This window comes from Salmo trutta, chromosome 5, assembly GCF_901001165.1.
Source record: "Salmo trutta chromosome 5, fSalTru1.1, whole genome shotgun sequence".
NCBI classification, from domain to species: domain Eukaryota; kingdom Metazoa; phylum Chordata; class Actinopteri; order Salmoniformes; family Salmonidae; genus Salmo; species Salmo trutta.
In genome coordinates, this window is record NC_042961.1 from 61735158 (window position 1) to 61751282 (window position 16125).

General features: G+C 45.6%; 1 protein-coding gene across 1 annotated transcript in view; it reads right to left on the bottom strand.

Annotated features, from left to right (window-relative positions):
- LOC115194723 (tyrosine-protein kinase Tec) overlaps positions 1 to 16125 on the bottom strand; it is a 42582-nt gene that overhangs the window by 3177 nt on the left and 23280 nt on the right. The window contains exons 7-16 of the mRNA XM_029754625.1: positions 14754 to 14950; positions 13730 to 13795; positions 10021 to 10075; positions 9639 to 9718; positions 9357 to 9490; positions 5086 to 5157; positions 3776 to 3947; positions 3354 to 3464; positions 2784 to 2889; positions 2578 to 2642 (exon numbers count right to left, since the gene is read on the bottom strand). Coding sequence (XP_029610485.1) covers positions 2578 to 2642; positions 2784 to 2889; positions 3354 to 3464; positions 3776 to 3947; positions 5086 to 5157; positions 9357 to 9490; positions 9639 to 9718; positions 10021 to 10075; positions 13730 to 13795; positions 14754 to 14950 — 1058 coding nt within the window. The remainder of the gene's footprint in view (positions 1 to 2577; positions 2643 to 2783; positions 2890 to 3353; positions 3465 to 3775; positions 3948 to 5085; positions 5158 to 9356; positions 9491 to 9638; positions 9719 to 10020; positions 10076 to 13729; positions 13796 to 14753; positions 14951 to 16125) is intronic.

The window sequence follows — 16125 nt, forward strand, 5'->3', positions numbered from 1 at the left end:
CCCTCAACATGACCCGTGACCAGGCCACCCCCTCCCTCAACATGACCCGTGACCAGGCCACCCCCTCCCCCGCCCCTCAACATGACCCGTGACCAGGCCACCCCCCCCCAACATGACCCGTGACCAGGCCACCCCCTCCCCCGCCCCTCAACATGACCCGTGACCAGGCCACCCCCTCCCCCGCCCCTCAACATGACCCGTGACCAGGCCGCTCCCCCGCCCCTCAACATGACCCGTGACCAGGCCGCTCCCCCGCCCCTCAACATGACCCGTGACCAGGCCGCTCCCCCGCCCCTCAACATGACCCGTGACCAGGCCGCTCCCCCGCCCCTCAACATGACCCGTGACCAGGCCGCTCCCCCGCCCCTCAACATGACCCGTGACCAGGCCGCTCCCTCGCCCCTCAACATGACCCGTGACCAGGCCACCCCCTCCCCCGCCCCTCAACATGACCCGTGACCAGGCCGCTCCCCCGCCCCTCAACATGACCCGTGACCAGGCCGCTCCCCCGCCCCTCAACATGACCCGTGACCAGGCCGCTCCCCCGCCCCTCAACATGACCCCGTGACCAGGCAGCTCGGTAGCTCACCATATAAGACGCTTATACCCCCTTCTTATTAATGGTATCTGTTGCTTTTATACATGTCTTACTACTCGAAAGTCGTCTTGATTCTCGCTCAAAAAAACTCTTCTGGATTATTGTTCAGATTGTTACGTTTCTAAATGTCTGCGCAAGAGGTTTTCAGTGAGAGAGTAACGGTTAATGTGATTGGATGTTAATTATTTGACTAGGCTTCCTGTATTTGACATTGTGTTGTTATTTCGCTGAACACTAGATGGTTTAATTTTATTTTTGGCAGTGAAACGAGGCTACTCAGGCGAGAAAAAAAACCCAGAAAAAAAATTATAAATAGATTTTTATTTGGCGTACCCACGACGGCATTGCGTGTATCACTGGTTTGGGAATACCTGTCCTAAACCACACAAAATAATGATACCTACCTTGGCCTAAACATCAGCGCCACAGGTAACTTCCACTAAGCTGTGAACGAGCTGAGAGACAAGGCAAGAAGGGCTTCTATGCCATCAAAAGGAACATATAATTTGCCATACCAGTTAGGATCTGACAAAAAACACTTGAATCAATCAGTTATAGAACCCATTTCCCTTTATAGTTGTGAGGTCTGGGGTCCGCTCACCAACCAAGAATTCACAAAATGGGACAAACACCAAATTGAGACTCTGCTGTAGGATTCTGCAAAAATATCCTCAGTGTACAACGTAAAACACCAAATAATGCAGAGCAGATTTAGGCCGATACCCGCTAATTATCAAAATCCATAAAAGAGACGTTAAATTCTACAACCACCTAAAAGGAAGAGATTCCCAAACCTTCCATAACAAAGCCATCACCTACAGAGAGATGAACCTGGAGAAGAGTCCCCTAAGCAAGCTGGTCCTGGGGCTCTGTTCACAAACACAAACAGACCCCACAGAGCCCCAAGACAGCAACACAACTAGACCCAAATAAATCATGAGAAAACAAAAATATAAGTACTTGACACATTGGAAAGAAGTAACAAACAGAGCAAACCAAAATGCTATTTGGCCCTAAACAGAGAGAACACAGTGGCAGAATACCTGACCACTGTGACTGACCCAAAATTAAGGAAAGCTTTGACTATGTACAGACTCAGTGATCATAGCCTTGCTATTGAGAAAGGCCGCTGTAGGCAGACCTGGCTCTCAAGAGAAGACAGGCTATGTGCAACACTGCCCACAAAATGAGTTGGAAACTGAGCTGCACTTCCTAACCTCCAGCCAAATGTATGACCATATTAGAGACATATATTTCCCTCAGATTACACAGACCCACAAAGAATTTGAAAACAAACCCAATTTTGATAAACTCCCATATCTACTGGGTTAAATACCACAGTGTGACATCACAGCAGCAAGATGTGTGATCTGTTGCCACAAGAAAAGGGCAACCAGTGAAGAACAAAACACCATTGTAAATACAACCCATATTTATGTTTATTTATTTTCCCTTTTGTACTTTAACTATTTGCATATGGTTACAACACTTTATATAGACAATGACAATTGAAATGTCTATATGTTTACAGTTCATTTATATAGTTTATTTCACTTTTGTTTATTATCTATTTCACTTGCTTTGGCAATGTAAACAGTGGTGGGGGAAGAAAATGGATACAGTTACATATTGTGATATTATTCCTGTGCTAGTTTGCATTTCCCCTTCATAGCTTGTCCTCCAAACCTGTTTTTCCTCACAGACTTCTCTTGTTGCAGCAGCAATATGTATGGAACATCAAATCGCAATAATATCACAGTTATCGAATCGCAAATACATATAGAATCGTGATAATCGCAAGAAATATATCGTATTGGCACTTAAGTATCATGATAGAATTGTGAGGTCGTCCGGCAAACCCTTAGTAAACATGTTCAATGCCAATAAAGCCCTTTGAATTTGAGACAGACAGAGACAGAGATAAAAAGGGAGGGAGGGAGGGAGGGATACAGAATGGTGTGATGTTCTGCTATACGTACCTGGCCATTCCAAAGTCTGACACCTTCACCACCAGAGCATCGTTCACCAGACAGTTTCTCGCTGCCTAGAGAGACAGAGAGCGAGAGAGACAGAGATTGGCTGTTACTCTAACCAGATCTGTGCCTATTGGCAGAATGACTCACCAACTTTCTCCCTATTGTCTAGGTGTCTGTAATACTATGATCCTATTGGCTGATAGACTCACCAGGTCTCTGTGTATGAAGCCGTGTGCCTCCAGGTGTTCCATCCCCTCTGAGACGTCCTGACAGATACTCAGTAAGGACCCTGGGCTGAAGGTGCCCCGACGTTGCCTGAAGTAAATTAACAAAAAACAAGACAGCTGAAACGTATGTTGGCCAGGTTGGAGTGTATCTCTCCAGGAACAGGGTTGGAGTTAAAACCTACAGGAGGGTCTCTCTCCAGGAACAGGGTTGGAGTTAAAACCTACAGGAGGGTCTCTCTCCAGGAACAGGGTTGGAGTTAAAACCTACAGGTGGGTATCTCTTACATTACATTTGAGTCATGTAGCATGCGTTCTGATCCAGAGAGACTTACAGGAGCAAATTAGGGTTAAGTGCCTTGCTCAAGGGCACATTGACAGTTATTTTTTGTACCTAGTCGGCTCGGGGATTCGAACCAGCATCCTTTTGGTTAACCTGCCTAGAACAGCCTATATGCTATCCTGATTAAAAAAATGATTAAAAAAAAACATTGAAAAATGAAAGAAGCGTTATGCAACATGTTTCTGAGTGCAGACCTATGACTTTGGGTTTACCTGATGTAATTGAGCAGACATCCCAGTCCCATGAACTCAGTCACAATGTAGATGGGCTTCTGGTGGGTACACACTCCGTACAGCTGCACCAGCTTAGGATGGGAGAGACGCCTAAGACACACACACACACACACACACACACACACACACACACACACACACACACACACACACACACACACACACACACACACACACACACACACACACACACACACACACACACACACACACACACCCCCACACACATCCATCTATTCGTCTATCAATGTGTGCTGTCTGTCCATCCATCTATTCGTCTATCGATGTGTGCTGTCTGTCCATCCATCTATTCGTCTATCGATGTGTGCTGTCTGTCCATCCATCTATTCGTCTATCGATGTGTGCTGTCTGTCAGCCCGTGTGTCATGTATTGTACTCACATCATAACCTTGGCTTCCTCTATGAAGTCCTCTTCGTACATGGCTCCCTCTCTGATAGCCTTGATGGCTACTTTGTGTTGAGCTCTCCACTTCCCCAGCCGCACCACCCCAAACTGACCGCAACCCAGCTCCTTCATGAAGGTCAGCTCACAAGGGTTGATCTCCCACTTCTCTGTATGGAGTAGAGTAGAGTAGAGTAGAGTAGGGTAGAGTAGGGTAGAGTAGGGTAGAGTAGGGTAGAGTAGAGTAGAGTAGGGTAGAGTAGGGTAGAGTAGGGTAGAGTAGAGTAGAGTAGGGTAGGGTAGAGTAGGGTAGAGTAGGGTAGAGTAGAGTAGAGTAGAGTAGAGTAGAGTAGTGTAGGGTAGAGTAGTGTAGGGTAGAGTAGGGTAGAGTAGAGTAGAGTAGTGTAGGGTAGAGTAGGGTAGAGTTGAACAGGATAGTGTAGAGTCATGTAGAACAGGGTAGAGTAGAGTAGAACAGAGTAGGGTAGAGTAGAGTAGAGTAGAGTAGAGTAGAGTAGAGTAGAGGTAGAGTAGAGTAGAGTAGAGTAGAGTAGAGTAGAACAGAGTAGGGTAGAGTAGGGTAGAGTAGAGTAGAGTAGAGTAGAGTAGGGTAGAGTAGAGTAGAGTAGGGTAGAGTAGGGTAGAGTAGGGTAGAGTAGAGTAGAGTAGGGTAGAGTAGGGTAGAGTAGGGTAGAGTAGTGTAGGGTAGAGTAGGGTAGAGTAGGGTAGAGTAGAGTAGTGTAGAGTAGTGTAGAGTAGAGTAGAGTAGTGTAGGGTAGAGTAGGGTAGAGTTGAACAGGATAGTGTAGAGTCATGTAGAACAGGGTAGAGTAGAGTAGAACAGAGTAGGGTAGAGTAGAGTAGAGTAGAGTAGAGTAGAGTAGAGTAGAGTAGAGTAGAACAGAGTAGGGTAGAGTAGAGTAGAGTAGAGTAGAGTAGAGCAGAGTAGTGTAGAGTAGAGTAGAGTAGAGGTAGAGTAGAGTAGAGTAGAGTAGAGTAGAGTAGAGTAGAGTAGAGTAGAGTAGAGTAGAGTAGAACAGAGTAGGGTAGAGTAGAGTAGAGTAGAGTAGAGTAGAACAGAGTAGAGTAGAGTAGAGTAGAGTAGAGTAGAGTACAGTAGAGCAGAGTAGAGTAGAGTAGAGTAGAACAGGGTAGAACAGAACAGAGTAGAACAGAGTAGAACAGGGTAGAACAGGGTAGAACAGGGTAGAATAGTGTAGAACAGGGTAGAACACAGTAGAGTAGTGTAGAACAGGGTAGAACAGAGTAGAGTAGTGTAGAACAGGGTAGGGTGGAGTAGAATCTCACCGTAGCTGAAGCCTGCTGTGGATGGAGCCGATCTCTCCTTTCCTACTGGATACCTCAACCTGGCTACCAGACCTGAGAGAAAAGAGAGGAGAGAAGGGTGAGAGAAAGAGGAGGCGCAAGAGAGAGGGGTGAGAGAGACTTTGGCAATGTTAACATATGTTTCCCCTGCCAATAAAGAGCCTTGAATTGAAGTGAAAGAGTGTGTGTGGATGCCTTGGTACATGTGAATACATGTTGATTGTGTGTGTGTGTGTGTGTGTGTGTGTGTGTGTGTGTGTGTGTGTGTGTGTGTGTGTGTGTGTGTGTGTGTGTGTGTGTGTGTGTGTGTGTGTGTGTGTACTCTATCTGCAGCATTGTGGTTGTGGTACTCTATGAGGTCAGGTATCAAGGTGAACAGTGTGTGTGTGTAGTCTACCTGCAGCATTGTGGTTGTGGTACTCTATGAGGTCAGGTATCAAGGTGAACAGTGTGTGTGTGTAGTCTACCTGCAGCATTGTGGTTGTGGTACTCTATGAGGTCAGGTATCAAGGTGAACAGTGTGTGTGTAGTCTACCTGCAGCGTTGTGGTTGTGGTACTCTATGAGGTCAGGTAACAAGGTGAACAGTGTGTGTGTGTAGTCTACCTGCAGCATTGTGGTTGTGGTACTCTATGAGGTCAGGTATCAAGGTGAACAGTGTGTGTGTGTAGTCTACCTGCAGCATTGTGGTTGTGGTACTCTATGAGGTCAGGTATCAAGGTGAACAGTGTGTGTGTGTAGTCTACCTGCAGCGTTGTGGTTGTGGTACTCTATGAGGTCAGGTATCAAGGTGAACAGTGTGTGTGTGTGTAGTCTACCTGCAGCGTTGTGGTTGTGGTACTCTATGAGGTCAGGTATCAAGGTGAACAGTGTGTGTGTGTAGTCTACCTGCAGCGTTGTGGTTGTGGTACTCTATGAGGTCAGGTATCAAGGTGAACAGTGTGTGTGTAGTCTACCTGCAGCGTTGTGGTTGTGGTACTCTATGAGGTCAGGTATCAAGGTGAACAGTGTGTGTGTAGTCTACCTGCAGCGTTGTGGTTGTGGTACTCTATGAGGTCAGGTATCAAGGTGAACAGTGTGTGTGTGTGTAGTCTACCTGCAGCGTTGTGGTTGTGGTACTCTATGAGGTCAGGTATCAAGGTGAACAGTGTGTGTGTGTGTAGTCTAACTGCAGCGTTGTGGTTGTGGTACTCTATGAGGTCAGGTATCAAGGTGAACAGTGTGTGTGTGTGTAGTCTACCTGCAGCATTGTGGTTGTGGTACTCTATGAGGTCAGGTATCAAGGTGAACAGTGTGTGTGTGTGTAGTCTACCTGCAGCGTTGTGGTTGTGGTACTCTATGAGGTCAGGTATCAAGGTGAACAGTGTGTGTGTGTGTAGTCTAACTGCAGCGTTGTGGTTGTGGTACTCTATGAGGTCAGGTATCAAGGTGAACAGTGTGTGTGTGTGTGTGTAGTCTACCTGCAGCATTGTGGTTGTGGTACTCTATGAGGTCAGGTATCAAGGTGAACAGTGTGTGTGTAGTCTACCTGCAGCGTTGTGGTTGTGGTACTCTATGAGGTCAGGTATCAAGGTGAACAGTGTGTGTGTGTGTGTGTACTCTACCTGCAGCGTTGTGGTTGTGGTACTCTATGAGGTCAGGTATCAAGGTGAACAGTGTGTGTGTGTAGTCTACCTGCAGCGTTGTGGTTGTGGTACTCTATGAGGTCAGGTATCAAGGTGAACAGTGTGTGTGTAGTCTACCTGCAGCGTTGTGGTTGTGGTACTCTATGAGGTCAGGTATCAAGGTGAACAGTGTGTGTGTGTACTCTACCTGCAGCGTTGTGGTTGTGGTACTCTATGAGGTCAGGTATCAAGGTGAACAGTGTGTGTGTGTAGTCTACCTGCAGCATTGTGGTTGTGGTACTCTATGAGGTCAGGTATCAAGGTGAACAGTGTGTGTGTGTGTAGTCTACCTGCAGCGTTGTGGTTGTGGTACTCTATGAGGTCAGGTATCAAGGTGAACAGTGTGTGTGTAGTCTACCTGCAGCGTTGTGGTTGTGGTACTCTATGAGGTCAGGTATCAAGGTGAACAGTGTGTGTGTAGTCTACCTGCAGCGTTGTGGTTGTGGTACTCTATGAGGTCAGGTATCAAGGTGAACAGTGTGTGTGTGTGTAGTCTACCTGCAGCGTTGTGGTTGTGGTACTCTATGAGGTCAGGTATCAAGGTGAACAGTGTGTGTGTGTGTAGTCTAACTGCAGCGTTGTGGTTGTGGTACTCTATGAGGTCAGGTATCAAGGTGAACAGTGTGTGTGTGTGTAGTCTACCTGCAGCATTGTGGTTGTGGTACTCTATGAGGTCAGGTATCAAGGTGAACAGTGTGTGTGTAGTCTACCTGCAGCGTTGTGGTTGTGGTACTCTATGAGGTCAGGTATCAAGGTGAACAGTGTGTGTGTGTGTACTCTACCTGCAGCGTTGTGGTTGTGGTACTCTATGAGGTCAGGTATCAAGGTGAACAGTGTGTGTGTGTAGTCTACCTGCAGCGTTGTGGTTGTGGTACTCTATGAGGTCAGGTATCAAGGTGAACAGTGTGTGTGTAGTCTACCTGCAGCGTTGTGGTTGTGGTACTCTATGAGGTCAGGTATCAAGGTGAACAGTGTGTGTGTGTACTCTACCTGCAGCGTTGTGGTTGTGGTACTCTATGAGGTCAGGTATCAAGGTGAACAGTGTGTGTGTGTGTACTCTACCTGCAGCGTTGTGGTTGTGGTACTCTATGAGGTCAGGTATCAAGGTGAACAGTGTGTGTGTGTAGTCTACCTGCAGCATTGTGGTTGTGGTACTCTATGAGGTCAGGTATCAAGGTGAACAGTGTGTGTGTGTAGTCTACCTGCAGCGTTGTGGTTGTGGTACTCTGAGGTCAGGTAACAAGGTGAACAGTGTGTGTGTGTGTAGTCTACCTGCAGCATTGTGGTTGTGGTACTCTGAGGTCAGGTATCAAGGTGAACAGTGTGTGTGTAGTCTACCTGCAGCATTGTGGTTGTGGTACTCTATGAGGTCAGGTATCAAGGTGAACAGTGTGTGTGTGTAGTCTACCTGCAGCTTTGTGGTTGTGGTACTCTATGAGGTCAGGTATCAAGGTGAACAGTGTGTGTGTGTAGTCTACCTGCAGCGTTGTGGGTGTGGTACTCTATGAGGTCAGGTATCAAGGTGAACAGTGTGTGTGTGTAGTCTACCTGCAGCGTTGTGGGTGTGGTACTCTATGAGGTCAGGTATCAAGGTGAACAGTGTGTGTGTAGTCTACCTGCAGCGTTGTGGGTGTGGTACTCTATGAGGTCAGGTATCAAGGTGAACAGTGTGTGTGTGTAGTCTACCTGCAGCGTTGTGGGTGTGGTACTCTATGAGGTCAGGTAACAAGGTGAACAGTGTGTGTGTGTAGTCTACCTGCAGCATTGTGGTTGTGGTACTCTATGAGGTCAGGTATCAAGGTGAACAGTGTGTGTGTGTAGTCTACCTGCAGCATTGTGGTTGTGGTACTCTATGAGGTCAGGTATCAAGGTGAACAGTGTGTGTGTGTAGTCTACCTGCAGCGTTGTGGTTGTGGTACTCTATGAGGTCAGGTATCAAGGTGAACAGTGTGTGTGTGTAGTCTACCTGCAGCGTTGTGGTTGTGGTACTCTATGAGGTCAGGTATCAAGGTGAACAGTGTGTGTGTAGTCTACCTGCAGCGTTGTGGTTGTGGTACTCTATGAGGTCAGGTATCAAGGTGAACAGTGTGTGTGTGTACTCTACCTGCAGCGTTGTGGTTGTGGTACTCTATGAGGTCAGGTATCAAGGTGAACAGTGTGTGTGTGTGTAGTCTACCTGCAGCGTTGTGGTTGTGGTACTCTATGAGGTCAGGTATCAAGGTGAACAGTGTGTGTGTGTAGTCTACCTGCAGCGTTGTGGTTGTGGTACTCTATGAGGTCAGGTATCAAGGTGAACAGTGTGTGTGTGTAGTCTACCTGCAGCGTTGTGGTTGTGGTACTCTATGAGGTCAGGTATCAAGGTGAACAGTGTGTGTGTAGTCTACCTGCAGCGTTGTGGTTGTGGTACTCTATGAGGTCAGGTATCAAGGTGAACAGTGTGTGTGTAGTCTACCTGCAGCGTTGTGGTTGTGGTACTCTATGAGGTCAGGTAACAAGGTGAACAGTGTGTGTGTGTAGTCTACCTGCAGCGTTGTGGTTGTGGTACTCTATGAGGTCAGGTATCAAGGTGAACAGTGTGTGTGTAGTCTACCTGCAGCGTTGTGGTTGTGGTACTCTATGAGGTCAGGTATCAAGGTGAACAGGTGTTTTTCAGCCAGGTAGAACTGTTTGGGGCAGCCTGAGGTCTCCTTGATGTGGTAATGCCTGATAGCCGCACCCCCCTCCCTATGACGTTCACACAACATTTAAACAACGTTCCAATGATCCAAACTTTAAACAAATGTTTTTTACTGACACAAGAAATTGAAACATTATGCGGACCTAAGAGAACATTAAAACAACGTTCTAAACTAGGATCCCCATTGATGCGTACCCAACTGACTTGGTGTACAGAGAGACGGTGTAGGCCCCTGGCTTACTGGAGTCCCTTACGATGAACCCGCCCTCTTTATCCTGTAGGGAGACAGAGTTAAACACACACACCATTTTTTAGTCATTTAGCAGACACTCTTATCCAGAGCGACTTACAGTAGTGAATGCATACATTTTTTCCCCCCTTACTGGTCACCCATGGGAATTGAACCCACAACCCTGGCATTGCTCTACCAACTGAGCCACAGACAGTACACACACCACAGACAGTACACACACACATACATACCACAGACAGTACACACACACACACACACACAGTACACACACACACAGTAAACACACACAGTACACACACCCACACATTATGTTTGTTTACTCGCCTCTGTCCGCAGTAGTTCCTCAGCTTTGTTCCGGTTGACATGTTTACTGTACCAGCTGAAACACACACACACACTAATCCATTAGGTCACACTGCAATATAATACAACACTTAAAGCCAGACTCACTAAATACAAAATAAAATCTCAAAACCGTCCAATAGTTTGTGGACACTTGATCGTCGAACATCTCATTCCAAACTCATGGGTATTAATATGGAGTTGTTCCCCCCTTTGCTGCTATAACAACCTCCACTCTTCTGGGAAGGCTTTCCACTAGATGTTGGAACATTTCTGTGGGGACTTTCTTCCATTCAGCCACAAGAGCATTATTGAGGTCGCGCACTGATGTTGGGTGATAAGACCTGGCTCGCAGTCGGCGTTCCATTTCATCCCAAAGGTGTTCGATTGGTTGAAGTCAGGGCTCTGTGCAGGCCAGTCAAGTTCTTCCACACCGATCTCAACAAACCTTTTCTGTATGGACCTCGCTTTGTGCACGGGGGCATTGTCATGCTGAAACAGAAAAGGGCCTTCCCCAAACTGTTGCCACAAAGTTGGAAGCACAGAATCTTCTAGAATGTCATTGTATGTTGTAGCATTAAGATTTACTTTCACTGGTTCCAGAGGCAGTTTGGAACTCGGTAGTGAGTGTTGCAACCGAGAACAGACGATTTTCATGCGGTTTTTACGGCTTGTGTGGCCCACCACTTCGCGGCTGAGTCATTGTTGCTCCTAGATGTTTCCACTTTACGATAACAGCACTTTACAGTGGACCGGGGCAGCTCTAGCAGGGTAGAAATTTGACAAACTGACTTTTTGAAAAGGTGGCATCCTATGATGGTGCCACGTTGAAAGTCACCGAGCTTTTCACTAAGGTCATTCTACTGCTAGTGTTTGTCTATGGAGATTGCATGGCTGGTGTCCACATACACATCTTGAAATGTAAAGGTGAAAGCTTCATTTGTGTCACTTCAAAGTGATAAAAAAGAAGAAGTTTTTAACGAGTTATAAGTACAGCGGCTTCGTTTCCAAATTGCAGGTCAGATTTCTCCAGGTGATTATGACGCCTATTGACCAATTCTATAAGTTGCTCTGACCGACAGCGTCATCTGGATGTGGGCAACAAAAGTTTAACATGCACCTTCTGCTACCATTTCTGTCAAGCCATCTATGACAGCAATTCCCAAACTAGGGGTCGCGACCCCATGTGGGGGTCGCTTGATATGAAGAGAAAAAAACCCCAATAACAAATACATTGTCTTTTGTAATGTGGTTGACCTTAACAATCAATATGAAAATGAATGAAATCTAAAATAGAGAGTGCCTTTAGATCGTGGGAAAAGGCCACACTTGACCGTTGCGCTTGAATCGTAAGTGCAACAGTCAAGTTCGGCCGTTCGAGCTGTCATGTGACCGAATATTGCACACAACACATTCCACGAGTCAGTACGGAGAAGTTTTGGTTCCTGACTCAAAGGGAAAAACCCTGCCATCTCCCTTAGAGCGTTAAAACTCATGCTATCCTTCACCAGCTCATATCTATGTGAAGCTGGATTCAGCAGTACTATCGTTAAATAGCATTAAAACCAAATATTTTAACTTTAACGGACTTGTTAACTGTCTAATTGTTTTCCCTCTCGTGTTTGCTGACTATTACAACATTTTAATGGTAAATGTATTTTATTATTCAACATAGGCTAGCTAGTTGCTGACAGTCGATTTTTCCAGACAAGTGTTTGCACTGCACGACTGAAATGAAGCTGATAACGGCCCTATTGTTCCAACCACAGTATATTGTTGTCTAAATAGGTCAATTAGAAATACATTTTACATTTTGTTCCAACCACAGTATATTTGGGGCGGCAGGGTAGCCTAGTGGTTAGAGCGTTAGACTAGTAACCGTAAAGGTTGCAAGTTCAAATCCCCAAGCTGACAAGGTACAAATCTGTCATTTTGCCCCTGAACAAGGCAGTTAACCCACTGTTCCTAGGCTGTCCTTGAATATAAGAATTTGTTCTTAACTGACTTGCCTAGTTAAATAAAGGTAAATAATAATATTGTCGTCTAGCTACGTCAATTAGAAATACATTTTTACTGCTGTTACGTTCATAGCCGACTCCACATTTACACCGTTATGTTTAATAATACAGCATCCTACACATGCTTGTTGTAACTAGAATACTGGATGATATGGATCAAAGGTTGGCTGGCCCAGTGGCTGCTTGAGAACTCAGGTAGCCTAGTCTCACAGACGGGCAACTGGTGCAATAGTTTGCAACTGCAGCCCGCAATTCAGGGTGTTTCTGCATATGTATATATATTTTTTTTTACTCACATGGCTCATCTAGGCCATGTGCTGTTATAATCTCCACCCTGCACAGCCAGAAGAGGACTGGCCACCCCTCATAGCCTGGTTCCTCTCTAGGTTTCTTCCTAGGTTTTGGCCTTTCTAGGGAGTTTTTCCTAGCCACAGTGCTTCTACACCTGCATTGCTTGCTGTTTGGGGTTTTAGGCTGGGTTTCTGTACAGCACTTTGAGATATCAGCTGATGTAAGAAGGGCTATATAAATGCATTTGATTTGATTTGATTTTGATTTGGGGGTCTCAACTTACAAGTTAGAATAGTAAAATAAACAAGGTGAAATTCCCGAGGTTTTCGTTGTGCAACAGCAGTTTTTCTCGTGTTACGTGACCAGTCACTGATCGTCTAACGGCCAGCTATGTGTTTTACCAATCTAAAAAATGTTAGCTGACATGGCTGCTAGTCACTGATAGTGACGCTGGTCCCGGGTGGCTCAGTTGGTAGAGTGTGGTGTTTGCAACGCCAGGGTTGTGGGTTTGATTCCCATGGGGGACCAGTACGGAAAAGAAATGTATGAAATGTATGCATTCACTACTGTAAGTTGCTCTGGATAAGAGCGTCTGCTAAATGACTAAAATGTAAATGTAGTCGCTCACTTAGCCCACATTTTTTTGATTGGTAAAACACATAGCATAAAAAACATTAATCTTCTGCAAATCTATCCCTCCAGTGTTTAATTGCTGTAATGTATTTACTTCGCCACTATGGCCTATTTATTGCCTTACCTCCCTAATCTTACCTCATTTGCACACACTGTGTATTGACTTTTCTACTGTATTATTGACTGTATGTTTGTTTTACTCCATGTGTAACTCTGTGTTGTATGTGTCAAACTGCTTTGCTTTATCTTGGCCAGGTCGCAATTGCAAATGAGAACTTGTTCTCAACTAGCCTACCTGGTTAAATAAAGGTGAAATAAAAATAAATAAAATATAGCTGTCTGATAGACAATCTAAACTTAGTAATCATGATTGAATTACCGACCGGGGGACCCCTTTTCATTTTGTCAGTCAGTCTCACTCAGACATATTAAAATCTGCAAACATTTCTCTCCACCCTATGGCAAAATCTGGAGAATTTTAGGAAATTAGTTATAAAATTGCTAAACATTCTCGTCGCTCAGTGGCAAAATGTGTAGAATTGCATGAAATGAACTCTAGAAGAAGGGGGGGTGCTAAAATGTTTTGCTTGCAATGTGGTGGTGGTTATTAAAGTTTACACTTAAAAAGGGTTAGGGTATGGACGTCCCAAGGATGCCTCTTAGCATTACGCCTGTGGGCCGGTAAAAGCAATTTAGCGTTCTAAATGGTGTTTCTGTACCATGTTCTAGCCTCACTGCACTTTACTCACGCATACTGTTCCAGGTTCCCCAATTTTTTATCTGTCACGTAGTTGCTGGGGATGTAGCCCTCCTTCCTGCATGTCAACAAACAAAGAAACAAACAAACTCAATAGTAGCGGGCCAGCCATAGAAGAAGAAACAACAAAGATGTGCAATGTGAGAGTCCAAAGACCAAGATTATACCAGGGGCCAAGCTACAGTGAGATTATATACCAGGGGCCAAGCTACAGTGAGATTATATACCAGGGGCCAAGCTACAGTGAGATTATATACCAGGGCCAAGCTACAGTGAGATTATATACCAGGGGCCAAGCTACTGTGAGATTATATACCAGGGGCCAAGCTACAGTGAGATTATACACGAGGGGCCAAGCTACAGTGAGATTATACACGAGGGGCCAAGCTACAGTGAGATTATATACCAGGGGCCAAGCTACAGTGAGATTATATACCAGGGGCCAAGCTACAGTGAGATTATATACCAGGGGCCAAGCTACAGTGAGATTATATACCAGGGGCCAAGCTACAGTGAGATTATATACCAGGGCCCAAGCTACAGTGAGATTATATACCAGGGCCCAAGCTACAGTGAGATTATATAACAGGGGCCAAGCTACAGTGAGATTATATACCAGGGGCCAAGTTACAGTGAGATTATATACCAGGGGCCAAGTTACAGTGCGATTATATACCAGGGGCCAAGCTACAGTGAGATTATATACCAGGGGCCAAGCTACAGTGAGATTATATACCAGGGGCCAAGCTACAGAGAGATTATATACCACTACAGAGAGATTATATACCAGGGGCCAAGCTACAGTGAGATTATATACCAGGGGCCAAGCTACAGTGAGATTATATACCAGGGGCCAAGCTACAGTGAGATTATATACCAGGGGCCAAGCTACAGTGAGATGATATACCAGGGGCCAAGCTACAGTGAGATGATATACCAGGGGCCAAGTTACAGTGAGATTATATACCAGGGGCCAAGCTACAGTGAGCACAGGCTCACATACACACAGTACTGACCCGTATATGTTGCGGGCCTTGTACCAGTTGATGTCACATTTCTCCAGTATGACGTATTCTCCTCCCTTGGTCATAGTGAGGTCATGTGGTTCAGGACCATTGAAGTCATACAGGGCAATCACAACCTCCTCGACACCGCTACCATCATCGGGGCTGTGAACGGGAGGGGGGGGAGGGGGAGGGGGAGGCCGGCGAGACTGGAGGAGGGATGAGAATGGAGGACGACGACGGGAGGGACAAAGGGAGAAGGGACGAGAAGGGACGTTTGTTAACTTTGTTCTGTTTTTGTTGTATCCAGCTTGTCTTGTTGCTAGGGTATGACTCATTTTAGTTCTAGCTTATTATTTGTAGATTACAACAGGAATTCTAGAAGGCAGAAGGGTCGTTCCGTGTCATTTCAGCAAGCCGTGTCACCCGCCATCTCGGATTGCTCTGATATCGTTTCTTTAGCTAGCAACAGGTAAGATTAGCATTCCTGTAACATTATTTTGTTTAAATATAATTAGATCTCTGAGAAATAAAGCGAATTGAACCAAACATCCGATTTGGACCACAAGTCCTCGTAACAATGATTAAGACGTCCAATAAAATGTATCAAATCCCACCCAGGGACCCCCCCCCCCCCCACCACACCCCACCACACCCCCCAAACCAATCCCACCCAGGGACCCCCCCACCACACCCCCCAAGCCAATCCCACCCAGGGACCCCCCCACCACACCACCCAAGCCAACCCCACCCCAACAGCCAGTATATAGTATTATAGTATTAATTCTCTATGTCTGACCAGTAGTATGGAGTTGTTGCTTGGAGTATTATTTCTTCCTCTTATGTAATGTATTCCATCTGAATCTGAATCTGCTGATGTTTTTTTGTTTTTTTCTGTTCAGCGAAATTAGCCATTGAAGTCAGTGCATTACTTGTCAGACAGAGAACTGATACTGTATACTGGTTGTTGGGGTGGGATTGGTGTAGGGTGTGTGAGGTGTCCCTGGGTGGGATTGGTGTAGGGTGTGGGGGGTGTCCCTGGGTGGGATTGGTGTAGGGTGTGGGGGGTGTCCCTGGGTGGGATTGATACATTTATTGGATTCCTCATGTCTTACTCATCGTTAGAAATAATTCTGGTCCAAATTGGATGTTAGGCACTATATTTTTTGAAGATTATATGAATCATATAAATACATTTTTTAAAAAATGGCCAATTTGGCTGCACTCAATTGGCTTCAATTTTATTTTAACAAAATAATGTTTCAGGAATGGTAATCGTATCGGTTCCTAACTACAGAAACTATTTTAAAGCCATCTGAGATGGTCTGTGCCTTAAATCTCTTTCTGGTGCTTTTTGAGGTGAGATGACTCCGAAGGGTTTGTG